Below are 16,808 nucleotides of genomic sequence, written 5' to 3'. Positions count from 1 at the left end.
CCCCAGACTGTGAGCGCAGTGAGGGAGATATTAAGCAGCCTTGGAACATGTCCTTGAGAGAGGGGATTCTGTGCAAACATGCATGCCTGGGGGTACGTCGCTGGCACCAGGGAGATTCAACTTTGCTTTCCAGTCACAACTCTAATCTGTCTACTTTGAAGGAAACATGGGTGGGGCTTCCCAACACGTGCAGTTACGGTGCCAGTGAATCCTCGACCTTGGCGGTGCCCCGGGGGTCCTTCTGCAAGAAGCCACCTTTGAGGCACACAAGCAGCTGATGGCCTCCAGCTATAGTGTTCCAGATGCAGCCAGGCCCTTCCCTGTGCCCAGCCGGTGGGAGCTAGATGGGATGGGACCCCTTCCATGGGTCTTGGCTCTTGGTTGACCAAGACTTAGTCCCTGCTGGGTCCTGCTTCTGGTCCCTTTGTCTTTGCTGGGTGTCACCCCTGATGGGCCTCATGCCCTCTGAACTCCATCTCAGTGTCTCCTTGGGGACTGGGTAGCATGCATGCCTCTGAGAAGCAAGCAAGGTCATTCTCTTGCACTTGGAACATTTCCAAGGGTCTTTTGGCCCCGCCAAAGGTTTTCTCCTTCCCTGGGGATGTTGGAACCCCAGCCTGCCTCTTGTACGCAGGGGGCTCCGTGAGGCCCAGCCAGGGAGGAAGAGGAAGTTGGTGGGGCGCACAGGCTGTGGGCCCCCAAGCGCACCCCGGTTTTCCTTAGACCCTGGCAGAAAGAGGTGCTACTTTCCTCTAAATCCTGCCCCAGCCCTTTGGGAGTTCTAACCCCCAAATAAAGACTGGAGGCCAGTGTGCCCTGCTGCCCAGGCTCAGGATGCTGCCTGCAAAAGGTCCTTCCATCGACTGCCCTCCTCCCAGCCCCCCTTCCCGATCCCGATGCATCAGGCAAGCCCCCAGGGGGGAAGATGTCCCTCTCTAAGGCCCCTGGGAGGGGAAGGGCACAGCGCTGGAAAGAGCCTGTCCCTAATTTCTCTAAGCATCTGCCAAAACGGGCACAGGGTCTCACCTCCCTGGTGGCTGGGACTGTAAAGCTTCTGCTGCAATTGAATTGAGCAGGGACCCTGGTGGGGGCAGCTCAGGGTGTCTTCCGTCTCTCGCAGGGGCAGGAACACTTCCCACGCTCAAGGGCTGGCTCTGGCCCACAAACACCCGTCCCGACTCCTTTCGCCTCCGCCTCTTCTGCTGTCACCCCTGCCTCTTCTGCTGTCACCCCTGCCAATCGCAGGCCTCACATCCAACCTGGAAGCCTCCCCTCCCCCATCCCCAACAGATACTCCGTCCGCTGTCCCGTCTCCCCTCCCCAGAGTAGCCACAAGAACAGCAGCCCTGGCAGCTGATGCGTACACAGAGCACTCACTGCCTGCAGACGGCCCGGCCCCGCTGTCAGCATCTTACGCATTTAATCTTCCCAATGACTGTGAGGTGGCTGGTGACAAATTCTAATGAGGAAGCAGGATCTGGCTGAAATCCAGAGACGGTGGGGTGGAAGGCAGCTTGCCACATGGCCAACACAGCTCAACCCTCGTAGCTTCCTGGAAAATCCTTGAAAACAAACCCATTTCTTTTTTGAGTCGTACCTGCAGCACGTGTTAGTTCCCAGGATAAGGGTCAAACTGGAGCTGCAGCTGCCAACCTACACCACAGCCATAGCAATGCGGGATCCTTAACCTACTGAGTGAGGCCAGGGATCGAATGCTCATCTTCATGGATACTAGTTGGGTGTGTAACACACTGAGCCACAACAGGAACTCCCAAACCGATTTCTTTTGAGGCCTCTTCTTAGCCTTCCTAGGGCCGAAAGCCCAGGGAGCCCTCCCACCAGCTGCCCGTGATCAAATCAGTTTACTCACATAACAAGCAGATGGGCTTCACCAGATCAGCTGAAGTTTCTCCTCCTCCCTCCCAGCCTAGCGAACACATTCTCGTCTTCCCTCCTTGCCTTGTCCCACTTGTGACTCGTGCACAGGAGAGTAAACCATGTCTTGGCCGAATTAAACATCCTCTCTCTGAGGCACTCCTCACAGCTGCATCACGGTCCCATTTTACAGATGGGGAAACGGAGGCACAGAGGGTTCAAATGACTTGGCCAGGGTCACGTGGCCATTAAGTGGCAGCTGGCTCCACAGTGACCCCTCACTCGCACGTCATAGGGCCCCTCACCTGCCCCATAAGTGGTCTGGCCTCGACCCCATCCCAGGGGCAAGGGGGCTCTGTCTTGGCCTTCTCTACTGTGCCAACCCCCCATATTGGCCCCGCACTGGTCTCCTGGCCTGTTTCTCCCTCAATCCATCCAGCGTCCTTGCAAGCCAACAAGCCCCCGACTTCATAAAACCAGCAAATTACCTTACTGGGCGTTATTTGCTCCCTCTCAGAAATCCTGTTTCCCCCCCCCCCCCCCCCGGGTGCCCTCCTCCAACCTCTGCCCATACAGGTTTCTTCCACTCGGTCCATCCTTTCTTTAAGAACCACCACCTCCAAGAAGCCACCCTGATTACTCCAGTTCAGTTGTCACAGTGTCTGTGTCATCTGGTCCCAGAAGCCAACCCTAGTGTCTTGGGGACCTCCTGGCCAGATGCAAGTGAAGTGGCCAGGGTCTAGCTCCAACCTGGGGCATCACCCCCACCACCATAGTGAGCGCTGCAAGTCACTGGCATCACAAGCACCTGGGCTGCGAGATGAAAACCGATTCCCGGGCCCCGCCCTGGACCTACCAAATCATGCATATCCTCTAGGCAGAGCCCAGGAATCTGCATTTTGACCAACTTCACACCATCCTAAGCCAACAACTGTTGTGCACTTCACAAATCACGTTCTACTTTTCTACTGAATCTGATTCTCATGGTGTCAGTTCAGCTCAACGTGGTAGCCAGGGGGTTCAGTCAACAACAGGGTTGGGAAGAGGAAGACAAGAGCTTTGCTCTTGAGAAGTTCTGTCCAGTAGTTTGTGGTGTGTCAGTAAAACACCCAGAGAAGAGAGGAGCTGAGAAGGAATGAACCCTTTGGGGGCTGAGAGGTCTCCTGACACCCTGCGAACATCCTTGTATGGGGCTGTGCCGCTAACCCTCAGCAAAGACAGAAGTGCCAAGTGGTACCAATTCTGAGGCCATGGAGACAGGGGGCTGGCAGAAATGACCATGTGGGCCGACACTTGTACCCCACCCCCACATCACTCTGGCCTCACTACAGCTGACCACCCTTGGTGGCTGTTGTGGCCAGCACACCCGACCCATCCTGGATTCTAGGTGGGGGCTGGCCTGCACCCTGGATGGAGGGAGGCCCCACCCAGGATAAAACCCTTTGCTGGCCCAACACTGCCACCTGCCTGCCAGCATCAGTAGTGCAGCCCAGGGGCCAGGCTGAGCCTCCTGGGCCTCCAAAGCCTGCTGATTGTTTTTGCCTCATGGCACAGGCTCACAGGGTAAACTGAGAGCCAGGGAGGCTGGGCAGAGTTCCTGAGGATGCAGACCCCCCCACCCCCACCCCCAGGCTCACAGCCTGGGGTGTGAACATCTGATACCTTCCTCGTGGGTGTGAAAATCAATACTCTTACCATGGGTTGTAATTATTCACTGTTGGCACAGTGACATCCTCATCGTGGGTGTGAACATTTGCCTGCAAAGGGGACCAGCCCGGCAAGTCAGGGGATGTGTCTGTGTCCCCTGCAGGGTTACGTTCCCACCGGTCCCCACCGCCCCAGTCCCCTGCCCCCCTGGGGTGTCTGGTCCAAGGTAGAGAAGGAGCCTCTGTAACACGAGTATAATTCGTTTTTTAATGAGAACAACGTGTGTAAATGACAGGACGCCACCGCCGTGCACAGATGGCGGTCACAGAACACCCATCAAATTCATTCTGCCCAAGGAAGGGAGGGAGGGAGGACGCAGGGGGGCTCGTGAGCTGGCAGCCCCCGCCCCCTCGGTCCTGCAGAAGATGGGGTCACCGGCTGTCGGCCTGCACACACCTCTTGAACGGGAAGCAGAGATCGAAAGCACAGCAGCAATAATACTGGGTAAGTCCTTCCTCGCGTAAAACATCTGAATTAATTCATTGAAGGTATCAAAAATATACCCTGTAAACCAGTACATCATTTACACCTGCCTTTCCTTCCCACCGCTGCGGCAACGATGTGTGAAAAAAAAACAGTCCAGTTCCTCGGAGCATCCGCTCGCCCCAGGCGGCACCCGCCCTTTCGCCCGCCCGTGCCTGCCTTGGTTCCCAGCAGTCTCGTTGGCTGGGGCAGCCCGTGGGGACCGGGACAAGAGCGCTGGGGCCTGGACAGGCCTGTGTCCGTCTGTCCAGAGTGCTAAGCGGGATGGAGGCAGAGGGAGGGTGCGGGGGCTTCTAGCTCGGTTTAGACTTTGGTTCCAAATGCGTTAAGGGGGGAGGCAGTGGCATGGGAGGTGCATGGGTCGTCCTGCTTTGGGTCCCTGGCCGCCCCGGCTGCATGCTTGTGGCCACCACACGCTGCCAGCGCCCCCTCCCCGGCCCCTCCCCTCCCGAGCACCAGGTAAACATCCCCTGAGTAAGGTCACTGCACAGGGCCAGCCAGGGCGGGAGTCATAGTTAAGGCTTTAGACGGGCAAGGATGCCGGCTGTGGACGGATGGACGGACAGACGGGCGCACAGGCAGACTCAGGGGGCTCCTTCCTCGGCGGGGGGAGTCGGCAGCCGCCCTGCTCCTCGGTCCGCTGCTCCGGCCGCTCGCTGGGCCCTGGTGCGGCCCCCACCCCGCTCTGACCATCACTCGCTGTCAGAGAGCGTCTCATACTGCGAGCAGAGCAGCGGCTTGGGCTCCTCATCCCAGGCGTGATGGGGGCCGGCCAGGGGCCCGCTGCCCGTGGGGAGGCCAGGCGGGGGCGGGGAGGCCATGACCCCTGCCTGCAACCGCATGATCAGGGGGTTGTAGGGGAAAGGTGTGGAACCTGCCGGAGAGATGGCGAGAGACGCCCAGGAGGCCCCGTGAGCCAGGCGGCCCCAGGGGCCCACCCACCTACCTTTCCTCGGCCATACCAGGCGCCTTCTGACTCCGCCGCCAGTCCCTGCCTCCACTCCCACTGGTACGCCCCCTGCCGCCTGCCGCCTGGACCAGCAGGTGCCCCTTCGCCGTTCCCGCCCTCGCCCTCTGGGCCTCTTCTGAGCCAAAGGATCTCTCGAACCTGGGGTAGACCCCACACCTAGGACCCCACTTAAAACTCTAGGGACCTCCTTGCGCTCACAGAGAAAATGGGGGGCTCCCCAGGGATCCCCTGAGCCTGTGAGATGGGCTTCTGTTCATGACCCTCTCTTGCCACCTCCCAAGTCCTTCATCCTCCTCTCATCACGCCCTCCCCCCACCTGCCATCTGCGAGCTGCCTAGGGCCCTGGGGTTTTCTCAGGACAAGCCTGATCAGCGCTCTGCACCCAGTAGGTGCCCAGGCAGCTGGCAGGCCCCTTGCCCACCCCGGGTGCCCACCTGCGGATGAGGGCCGGTCCTCCCACACGCGGTTGGTGAGCGGCGTCCGGCGGTTGCAGTCTCCCTCTGAGTGCACGGAGGAGACGGAGGGCGGCCGGTCCCCAGACGCCAGGCCTGGGGCCGGAGACTTGGCTTTTCGGCTGCTGGGTCTGCCAGAGACTTTGGCCTTCCCGCCGCCACCTGCCGGGGGACAAAGGGAAGGGGCCACGTTGGACAATGAGGACAGCACCGGTGCTATTGGGGCAGGGGTGGGTGGGTGGGGGCCCTGGCCACCTGCTTCCCGGGCACCCCACGGAGGGCTCAACCCCATAGAAGCTAAGGAGGTCAACCAAACGGCCAGACCCAGCCATGAGCCTGGATTTGGAAGAGGGTTTCTACTAGGGGAGTGGATAGAACGATTTGCAAAGCCTCCTCAGGCTGCCCTGAGGCCCACCTACCCACCAGGGGCTGAAACCCCAAGCACAAAGCCTCAAAGCTGCTGGCCTGACCTTGACCCTTGCCCTAAGACTGTATCGGGTCTGGGCAGGCTGCAGGCCCTCTGCAGATAAGCCAGGACCCTGCAGGCCAGGCCTGGGTCCCCCTTAAGTCCAGAAACTTCCTGGGGCCACAGTGTCCAGGTCAGAAAAATGGGCTCAAGATCTCTTAGCCTGGCCCTCGCTCTGATGTGCAGAGTCCTGATTAAGGAGCCAGGGCGGAGGGCGAGCTGGCCCGCCTGGTTTCCCTGTGACTCTAAGTTTGCGTCTGGCACACAGACATCGGTCTCCTCCTCATCAGCCCAAGGGCCAGCCGTGGACGCACACGATGGCCCCAGTAGGCTCCGGGCCCACCGGCGTGGCTGCGTGAGCCCAGGGGTCCCTCTGATCCACACAGAGAAGGAGGGGCCTCACTCTGGCCTGATTTCCCCCCAAGGGGACACAAGATGGGCTAGGACGCGAGCGTCCCAGGACCTGTGTCCAGCAGGGGAGGGGGGCGGGCAGGGCTCAGGCAGCAGTGGGTGTGTTTTTAGAAAAGCAGCAGCTCCTTCGGGCCCAGTGGGCGGAGGGCGGACTTGAGGGGGAGACGCGGACACTTGGGGGTGCCCACCCAGCTTGGGATCAGCCAACTCCAGGACCACGTCAAACACGCACAAAAAATAAAGTCACAAGCTCCAAAGCTGGAGGGCAGGGGAGGGGGGTTGGTCAGAGGAACGCGGAGGCGGGAGGATTAATGACACCGGGGTGGGGACAGACGGGGCCGGTGGGGCTGGAGGGCCGAGGCGGAGGAGGCCTGCAGACCTGGCGAGGTGAGAGCGTGTTCACTCCGTCCGTCAGCAGCGGTTATGGGCATAGCAGCGGGCAGGCTGGCACTGGCATTCAGAGGGTTAAAAGCATTGGCGCTGAGCGGGTGCTCCTCCCACTGATCATATTTACCCATGAGCGCCTTTCTAATAATGGCCTCCAGCCCCATGTTGGTGCTGGCATGCTCCTGCACCGCCTGGCTTCGGCAGGTCATGAGGCCTGGGAGAGAGACACACACACAAAGGGGCCAGGAGGGCCAGAGGGCCGAGGGGGGAGGGGAGAAGCAGAGAGGAGAGAGGAGGAGAGAGAATACACAGTGAGCACATTTCGGCAAAGCAACGTTTCTCGATTTCCCTGTCTGCCCCCCTGACGTTTCCTGCGGGACGATGGGGGCGGGAGGGCGCCCTCTGACCTGGGCCCTGGAAGCTCTTTTGGGAATTCCCAGGGGTCGGGGGAGGGGCTGGGGAGATTAGAGGACCACCATCCCCCCAGCTTCATTCCTACACTGTCCTCCGGGAAATCAGAGGCCCCTTTTGGTCCCCAGATCCCAGGTGGGGCTGCTGCTGCTGCTGCCATTTTTTTAGGGCTGCACCCACGGCATACGGAAGTTCCTGGGCTGGGGTTGAATCAGAGCTACAGCTGCCAGCCTACACCACAGCCACAGCAAGGCAGGATCTGAGCCGTGTCTGCAACCTACAGCGCAGCTCACGGGCAACTCAGGATCCCCGACCCACTGAGAGAGACAAGGAATCGAACCCTCATCCTCATGGATACTAGGTGGGTTCAAAACCCTCTGAGCCACAACGGGAACTCCCGTTTCTTTTTTAAAATTCCAAGTGGCCTTAAAAAGAGGGAGCAGAAGTGGGGAGGGGAATCAGAGGGTTGCCTTATTGGGGGGAAGGGCTGCTGGGAAACTAAGTCAAGCCAGAGCTCAGTACTGGGCCCGGGCGGGGGGGTCTACCCTGGTTCCTGGGGGGCCGGGGGGGGTGCTGCTAGGAGGATGGGAGGGAAGAAAGGAGACCAGGCAGTCCTCTGGCCACCCCCACCTGCGAGGCCTGGGTCCATCAGTCCCCCTGCCTGCCCCCCAAGCTGGGCCTGACTCTCCTCCCGCCCCCTCTCTGTGCCTAGAGCCGTGAGGAGAAAGAGGTGAAGAGACGGACGGTGCGGTGGGGTCGCAGCCATGCAGTTACGGTGCGTGCGGGGGACAGGGCAGAGCTGGAGACAATCGCACGGCCGCCCCTGGCCCAGCCACCCTGGCACAAAGTGGTCCCATCAACAACCGTCCCCGAGATCCTTCCAGACACCCACTGCGAAGTCACACCAGTTCAGTCTCTTTTGCTGCTGACCAGGTTTTCTGTCCCTCTCTCGTTTTCTCGTGAACCATTCTGGGGACTTTTGCAAACTCTGGGGAATATGCCTCTTATGGGCATTTTTTTCTTGTCTTTTCAGGGCCGCACCCATGGCATAAGGAAATTCCCAGCCTAGGGGTTGAACTGGAGCTGCATCTGCGACCTACGCCACAGCCAGGGCAACGTGGGATCCTTAACCCACTGAGTAAGGCCAGGGATCCAACCTGCATCCTCATGGATATGGGGTTCCTAAGCACTTAAATTAGCACTTAAAAAAACAAACAAAAAAGGGATATCCATCAAGAAAAAGCAAAATTTCCAGCTGGGGTTGAGTGCTAGGGGCAAAGAAAAAAAGAAAAGAAAAAGAAACAGCACTTGTGATCCTACAAACAAAACCACTGGGAAGTGGCAAAAAAAAGATGCGAGAAATGGGAGTTCCTGCTGTAGTGCAACAGGATAGATGGCATCTCTGGAGCACTGGGGATACAGGTTCGATCCCTGGCCCAGCACAGTGGGCTGGGGATCTGGCATTGTTGCAGCTGCAGCATGGGTCACAACTGTGACTCAGAGCTGATGCCTGGCCTGGGACCTCCAAATGCTGTGGAGCAGCCAAAAAAAGGGGAAAAAAAATAGTTGTGAGGGATACAGGTCACGATGGTTCCTTGGTAGGTTAGCATCCCAGTGATCACAGACGTTACTGAGCCTTCCACCCAAGGTCATGGGGTCCACAGCCCGAGGGGTTAGACAGGAAACCGACCATCTCCACTCGTAAAGCAGAGCTAAAGCAGCAGAGATGGGCATCTGGGGAAATTGCTTGTGTGGACTAAACTGCTTTGAAACAAAGAGTCCAATCTAATTTATGTACACGTGTACAAGTTGGCTTGCACACATCTTCTTCACATGTAGGCCCCTGTGTGTCTGCTGCTTTGGTGACGGTTTGGAACATTTCTGAAAACATTCATTTCTAAAGATCTTGCTGTTTCCACCAAGTGGTTTCTCCCCCATTGCGGGAGGCTCAGCAAAGCCCCCAGTTTGTCTAGTCTCTGGGTGGAGGGTCACTCTCCAGTTGGGACCGTGCCCTCCCCCGAAGGCCCCGGTGGCCCCCTGATAAAATCCAATGGCTGTCTTTTCCACTCACCACTTTCCCAGAGCTCACGGCCTGTGTTGGCCCCCAGGGAAGCTCAGCACTGCCCCCCACCCGCCCCCCGCCCCCGCAGACGGCACTGGCTCCTCCGGCCCAGACTCACCAAGGTACTTCTGACAAGCCCCACCCCAGTGCTTCTAAGGAGGCGACAGAAACACACCACGTGGCCCCTACCAGAGGCTAGGGGTCCAACCCCAAGGGCCTCAAAACATCACGGAAGGCTCAAGTTTTAGCTTAACAATGTGTGTGAATGTTATACCCATCTCTGTGACACATCTGCACTGTTCCCTGGCTCCCTGGCTGGAACTGTCGAGTCAAACTGAAAATGTATGCTCTCTCTATACAAAATGGCCACAGGGACCCTGAGTACAGCCTGGACACTGAAGGCCCCCTCCCCCGTCCACACACCCGAGTCCCCATCGGAGACCCCAACAGACAAGCCGGGTAAGTTTCTAGGCAGTTACGTGTGGTCTTAATATTGTACTAAACGTACCCGGAGGCCTTGAAATTAACCTCCAAATAAGGGGTTCCTTGTGGAAACTCAGCAGCCTTCACATGGGTCTCTGTTCCCACTACAGGGTTTGTAGAGCCCACAGAAGGGGACACACTTGAACTAAGAAAGACCACTTGTCACCACGGCTACGGCTGGTGTGAGGCCCAGGGACCTCTGAGCCCCACCCCCCTTGCCCGCCGAAGCTCCTTTCCAGTCCTGAGCCCAGCCTGACCTCCCCAGGGTGCACAGTGACAGGGGAGGGGAGGCTGGGGATGGGGCTGGTGGCCGTGCGGCTCCGGGTGAAGGGTTACCTGCTCCGGTGATGGCAGGCATGTTGAAGATCTCTGTCCCGGGCTGGCCGACATCTGGGTGGGGGAGGGGGAGACGATGAGCTGGGGGAGGCCTACGGGCCCACAGGTCCTGGATATCACCCGTCCCGACCTGTCCCCTGGCTGGTCTAAGCAAGGCAGCCTACCCGGGAGCTTGGGCAATGCAGAGGGACTCAGCAGGGCGGGGGCAGGGCCTGAGATTCTGCACTTTGAACCAGCTGACTGCTGGCTCGGGCACGGCACTTAGCAAGGCTCTGGACTGACCAGCCTGGGCCAGTGGCTACCTGCAAGGGTGTGATCCAGCCTCAGAAGGAGAAAAATAACCCCCACCCCAGCTCCCCTGGCTAATGAGCTTTTGGGGGGCTGGGGATCTGATGATGCTTCATTCTTTCATTCACTCACTCAGGTATTCTCTGGAGGGTGTGCTAAGGGTGGGGGAGCCAAGCCAGGGTTTATGTCCAGTAACCACATAAACGGGGGAACAGATCACACGTGTGACGAGCACTGTCAATGGGTACACGCGGGGTTTGTGTATGGGCGGGACCTCAGCCCCTGGCCCCCGGTATGGGGCTTGGCACAGGCCTGTTCATGCACATACTCCCTGAGCGCCCCCTGTGTGCCAGGCACCATTCGAGGTGCCACATTTGTGCCAGCAAGCAGCTCCAGCCAAAAGGGAGACCGACTGCCTCCTTGGAGAGCCAGCAGGCCCATCTGGCTGCGGGTTTCCGCTGCTGTGCTGGCCTCCAGCCCCCCAGCTCCCAGGGACAGGCAGGCCCCTTACTGTATTCTGGCTCGTTCCGGTTGTGGGTGTTCAACTTCTTGTTGATCTCCTGTTTCTTAGATTTGACCATGGCCGAGTTGCTCTCGGTCAGCTTGCTGAAGAAGGCTGGCGGCTGACTGGTGTTGCCTGGAGATTTGGAGCCCATCCTGCTGAGAGGATCAGACACCCGGGTCAGTTCACCTGGTGCTGGGCTTGCACACCCCTGATGATGGGGCGTTGACCACCTGAACTGCCTTAGAAATTCTGAATGAAGCTTTTCCCACCCTGTGCCAGCATCCCCCAGCTCTTAGGGACCATGCCTCCGGAAATCTCCTGTGTCATTCACCTATTCTTGGGCTCAGGGTATCTCTGGAGAACCCCAGCTGCCCTGGTGGGTCACACCGGTCCACCTGCAACAGAGGATCCTCTGAAAAAGGCCTCGGGAACCAAAGTGGCTCAGGTGACATCTTTCCCTGAGGCCAGGGCCTGGCTTTTTTCTCGGCCTCCATCCCACCCCTGGGTCCCCATTGGTCCAGCATATTTATTTTATTACTTTTATTTTTTATTTATTTTTTTGTTTTGCTTTTTAGGGCAACACCTGAGGCAGTTCCCAGGCAAAGGGTTGAATTGGAGCTGCATCTACCAGCCTGCGCCAGAGTCACAGCAACGAAGGATTTGAGCCGCATCTGTGACCTGCACCAGAGCTCATAGCAAGGATGGATCCTTAATCCACTGAGTGAGACCAGGGATTGAACCTGCATCCTCATGGATACAATGTTGGGTTTGTAATCTGCTGAGCCACAATGGGAACTCCTGGTCCAGCACATTCCGCTCTTTACTTCTCAGATTCCCAAGTGCAGGCCTGAGCTGAGAGACCTCAAGTTTTGACAGACCCCTCAGTTGTACCCGGAAGCCCTTGCCAATCCCCCAACTGCGCAGAGGTGGACCAGGGCCTCGAGGGGGCAAGAGCCTGAGTCCTGAATATCCCAGGAAGGGGAGGGGACTGCCATGAAGGTACCTGGGCTCTGCCTGCTCCCCGTCCCGGTACAACAGTGGGTACATGGCGCTCCGGGGGTGCCCGGGCTCTGCCATGCCCTCTGGTGGGGACACTGGCTCGATACCATCTTCACCGCTGACCAGGGCCGACGTCTTGCTTGGCTCTGGAGACCTGGGCAGAGAGAGGGTCCCAGCAGGGGTCAGACCTCGGGGTACTTGCTCCCGAAGGGGACGCATCCCTCACTCCACTCCCCCGGCGAGCCCTGCCTCAATCAAACCAGGGCTTAGCTTTTACTCAAGGGCCGGATAGTAACTATTGGCCACTTGTGGTCTCTGCTGTATACTTTGTTGTTGTTTTCGGGGGTGGGGTTACACCTGTGGCATATGGAGGTTCGCAGGCTAGGGGAAGAATTGGAACTACAGCTGCAGCCAACACCACAGCCACAGCAACACCCGATCTGAGCCGCATCTGCGACCTACACCACAGCTCAAGGCAACGCCAGTTCCTTAACCCACTGAGCAAGGCCAGGGATTGAACCTGTGTCCTCATGGATGCTAGTTGGGTTCGCTACCTCTGAGCTACAACATGAACTCTCTCTTGCTCTTATATACATACATATATATATTTAAAATAATGCATTGAGAATATAAAAGGATTTCAGCTCCTGAACTGTGTAAGAAGAAGAGGTCGTTTTGCAGGAGGCACTTTGTGGAACCCGTGCTGCACCTCCACGCCAGTGACCCCACTGTTCCGCCAAAGACATCCTGCTGTCTCCCACCTCTGTGCCCTGCCCGGAATGGCCCCTTCATCCTAGCGTGGAGATCCTCCCCACCCCTCTCTTCGCTGACCCTGGGGCCCCCAGGGGTAACCAGGAGCACCAGTGCCTGTGTGCCTGTTGGGAAGCTGCTCTCAAATCACACAGCTCTGGTTCAAATCCCAGCTCCGCCACTTACTGGCTGTGTCCCTGTGGGCAAGTGAATTCACTTCTCCATGCCTCAGTTTCTTCATCTGTGAAGTGGGGATAACACTGCCTATACTTCCTGGGGTTGTGGTGAGAATCCTGGTTAACAGGTATGAAGTATTTAGCTCAGAGCCTGGACCCCCCCAGAGTGTGGTGTGCGTATCAGCTATTGTGCGGCAGCACCGTGACCTTGAGCAAAAATGCCCCGGTCTCCCCGAGCCTCAGTTTCTCATCTGTGCAATGGCTCCAGGCAGCCTCGCACTTTGCTGAGCTCAACCCTCCCGCAGCAGACGTCTTAAAGGCCGGTGTCTGGCCGGTGGCGACCCCCGACTCCCTCCCTGCTTACCTCTTGCCCCCTTCACTGTGGGGTGAGCCACGGGCCGGGGCGCCATGGTCCGGGGGTGGGAGGTAGAGGTCACTGGGTGGGCGACGAAGGTCCAGGACGGGGCAGCTGGCTCCGGGGAAGGAGTAGAGGGGGGCAGGGAGGGGTGCGCTGAGCTGCTGCGGGTGGTGCCGGGTGTAGTCCTGTGTGATCACCTCCTGCAGGCGGTGGGTCAGGGGACAGGTGTGGGGTGAGGTGCCAGAATCCAGCCAGAACCTCCAAGGTGGGGGTGAAGGCTGGATTGAGCTTTGAGAGCAGAACCCTGGGGCTTAGTTCTTAGCTCCCCTGGGTGCGACTGTCCACAGCAGCCTCAATGCCCCCAAGTGCCTGGGATGGGGGGGTTAACCTGGGTTCTCAAACTGGGCCCCCCAGATGGGTCAGATCCCACTGGCCATTGTATGTAAGATGCGACCCCTGGGCTTGTGCACCTGAGGCTCCATCAGCTGAGTTCGAGGCCCTGGGACCCCTGGCATGGCTTGTTCACCAACCCTCAGATTCCTGGCCCACCTGACCAGGACTCACGTTACCCACCAGACTGTGTGTGGACCCTCCCCTCCCTTCCTCGAGGCCTGGTCCCCCCCCAGGTGCAAGGACAATGAGGAGGGGTAGTTACACTGATGTGCTGCGCCAGGGTGACCACCCGCTGGTGACCTTTGACCCCTGGGGTGGTCTGGAGCAGCGGGCTGGACGAGGGCTGGCTCTCGGGCAGCGGCCGCAGGTGTGGGAGGTGTGCAGGCTCGCCGCTGAGCTTTCCCGGGCCTGCAGGCAGAGCAGAGCTGGTCAGGGTGTGGCTGGGGCGGGGGGTAAGGTATGTGCCTGGCGGGGCTGCCGTCCTCAAATCCCAGCTCTGCCCTTTGAGCTGTGGGACAGGACCAATTCCTCCACCTCTGGGTGCCTTGATTTCCCCATCTGTGTGATGGGGTAACAACTATCCCTGTCTCACAGGGCAGTGGCGTGTGGGGGCATGGGGGTGGGGCCGGGCCCTAACCTGGCTGCTTGTGCCGCAGGTCCCCCTCCAGGTGGCTCTTGTCGAGCTCCTCCAGGTGCTTGGGGAGCCCCTTGTCATGGGTCAGGCTGGGTGAGCTCACGGGGCTGACAGGCTCCACCCCATCAGGGCTGTAGCTGCCGCCGTGGTAACCTGCAGCAAGGCGAGGCCGTGAGTCAGCCATCGTGGGGACTTAGGGCCAAGGCTGCCCCTCCCAGCCCGCCTCCCATGCTGGCTTGGTCCCCCAGGCCAGGGCGGGGCAGGGGGTGTGATTTGGGAGGATGGAAAGAGGGAGCGAGCCAGAGTTGGGGGGGCGGTTCTGACCAGGCAGGGCTGGGGGCATACCCAGGAAGGCCGGAGGGGGCTGGAGGTAAAGAGGGTCAGATGGAGAAAAACTGAAGAGAATGGGACTCAAGGGCAGACAGACAGGCTGAGGGAGATGGAGAGAGACCCAGGGGGAAAGAGCAGGCCAGCCACACAGGTGGGAAAAGGACAGAGACAGACCCAGGTGGTGGGGGCAGGGGGGAAAGTAGGATGGGGGAGGGAGAGTCTCTCGGAAGGGGGCGATGGGGTGGTGAGGGAGTGAGGTCAGTGGGGGGTGTGGTGGGGAGTGACGCTCAGGTCCCATTGTCCGTGGGTCTGCAGCCCCCCGCAGTCCCCGCTCCAGCACAGAGGAACCCTGGGCTGGGGCCCAGGGCGGGAGGCAGGCACAGAAGAGTCCCCTGTTCCCTGAGGCCGCTGGCTGGCAGGTCAGCAAGGGGGACACGGGGCCAGAGCATCCCCAAGACTCCCTCACCACCTGGACAGAACGCAGAGGTCAGGTCCCCAGCTCCTCCTGGAAAGTGGGGGTGCCCCCTCCCCATCTTCTCCCCACCGTATGCCTCGGGGGAGGGGGAGACATCCTCCGAATCACATGCCTGCGCAGCAGGCAAAGGCACCAGCCTGAGCCCCTCCGCAGCCCCGCTCCCCAAACAAAGGCGCAAAGGGGGAGATGGGAGGCGCGGCTGAAGTCAAAATCACAGATCCATTCATTAAAGGAAAAAAGCGAAAATCCAAAAAAAAAAAAATCATGGTAAAACGATGTGCAAATGATGAGGTGCCCCCCGTCAGAGGGGGTGGGCACAGCTTGAGGAATCATCAGAGCGTGCAATCGACGAAGACGAGTTTAAACCAAAATACCAAAACCAACAAAAAATGGGGGGAAAAAATAAAAAGCAGAGATCTGAAAATATCTGTAGGCCACAAGACGGGGTGGGTGGGCGGCGGGGCCGGAAGTCTTACCATCGCGAGGGGAGTCGTTGGCCAGCGAACCTCCTTCTCGCGGCCCTTTATCGTGAGCAATTTGACGCATGATTATCGCGTCTATGAAGGTGGCCGCTGTCAGGGTGGTCTTACCCAGAGAACGGAGTTCCAATTCCTGGATGGAAAAGGGTTTACTTTGAGTCTTTTCCCGGTGTAGGTCCGCGGCTGAGGCGGGCGGTGCCGGCTGGTCCGGGCTGGCGTGGTGGGGCGCGAGGCTCTTCGCTGGGGTGCGGGCGATGGCCGCATGGCCGGAGCCGGGGGGCGCCAGGGGCCGGGGCTCGGAGCCCTTGCCGGGGGAGGTGGCGGGCTCCAGCCCTGCACGGGCCGGGGGCTTGGCGAGGAAGGTGTGGCCGGCGTCTGCTCGGGACCGCTCGGGCCTGGCGACCCGCGAGGCCTCCTTAGGCAGCAACACAGGCTCCACGAGGGTGGGATAGACCCCGTCGAGGGGGCCGCCCAGTGGGCAGTGGGTGGTGGGTGGGAATGTGGCAGCGGGGCGGACAGGCGAGGAGGTGGATGTGGACCTGTGGGAGGAGAGAGGGAGGGTCAGTGGTCACTCCCTCCCTTCGACACCCCGAGGAGTCCCCACTGCCCAGAACAGCTTCTACGATGCCCACTGCTCTCAGAACCAACCCTTCTGACCGTGGTCTGGGGGACCTGGGCAGCATGGCCTTATCTGGGTCACCCATCTGTCCTTCTGTCCATACATCCATCCATCCACCATCCATCCCATCAGCTCATCAGTTCCAAACTTTTACCGAGCACCCACCCTACATCACGCACTGTTCTAGACACCGCGGATATAGCAGAAGACACAATAGACAAAAGTGCCTCCCGTTCCAGGTGAGGAGACAGACTCCACATGTGCTAACAGATCAATTAAACCAAGAGCCTGGCAACTGCTCGAAGGCAAGGCAAGGGGACTCTCTGGCAGGGGGTCAGGGAGTCCCTCGGATGGGCTGGCACGTGAGTTGGGCCCATTCAGGACACAGGAGGAAATGAGCAAGCTGTGAGAAGAGCCGGAACACCAGGGCAGAGGCGGCCCCGAGGGTGGGCCAGGGCGGTGGTTAGAGACTGGCCGGAGCCACGTGAACTGGGCGTTAGAGAGGGCAGCTCTTCCGCCTCAGCTACCAGGGGCCACACAGGGCTCCTAACATCCCCTCTGCCTGGAGTGTTCTGTTCACCCCTGCAGGGCCGGCTCTGGCTACTCCATCCACCCACCCACTGTCACCTATCCATCTACCCACCCACCTAGCCGCTCATCTAGCTCAGCCACCCATCGACCTACCTACGCACCTGTCATCTGTCCGCTTACCCACTGGCAATCTATGCCATCTATTAACTACCCATCCACCCATTCATC

General features: G+C 59.3%; 1 protein-coding gene across 27 annotated transcripts in view; it reads right to left on the bottom strand.

Moving 5' to 3' along the window:
* Positions 1-3,766: 3,766 nt before the first annotated feature.
* NCOR2 (nuclear receptor corepressor 2) overlaps positions 3,767-16,808 on the bottom strand; it is a 228,297-nt gene continuing 215,255 nt past the window's right edge. For 10 of the 27 annotated variants that reach the window (XM_047762212.1, XM_047762205.1, XM_047762204.1 and 7 more), the window contains 10 exons: positions 15,428-15,969; positions 14,150-14,299; positions 13,775-13,920; positions 13,126-13,319; positions 11,840-11,989; positions 10,843-10,991; positions 10,044-10,097; positions 6,744-6,965; positions 5,470-5,649; positions 3,767-4,939 (listed from right to left, as the gene is read on the bottom strand). In XM_047762212.1, the coding sequence (XP_047618168.1) occupies positions 4,758-4,939; positions 5,470-5,649; positions 6,744-6,965; positions 10,044-10,097; positions 10,843-10,991; positions 11,840-11,989; positions 13,126-13,319; positions 13,775-13,920; positions 14,150-14,299; positions 15,428-15,969 (1,969 nt within the window). In that variant the 3' untranslated portion in view covers positions 3,767-4,757. The remainder of the gene's footprint in view (positions 4,940-5,469; positions 5,650-6,743; positions 6,966-10,043; positions 10,098-10,842; positions 10,992-11,839; positions 11,990-13,125; positions 13,320-13,774; positions 13,921-14,149; positions 14,300-15,427; positions 15,970-16,808) is intronic. The other 17 variants (XM_047762216.1, XM_047762217.1, XM_047762219.1 and 14 more) reach the window with 8 other exon arrangements.

This window comes from Phacochoerus africanus, chromosome 15 (genome assembly GCF_016906955.1).
Source record: "Phacochoerus africanus isolate WHEZ1 chromosome 15, ROS_Pafr_v1, whole genome shotgun sequence".
In the NCBI taxonomy this organism is placed as follows: Eukaryota; Metazoa; Chordata; class Mammalia; order Artiodactyla; family Suidae; genus Phacochoerus; species Phacochoerus africanus.
This window is presented reverse-complemented; position numbering and strand designations above follow the sequence as displayed.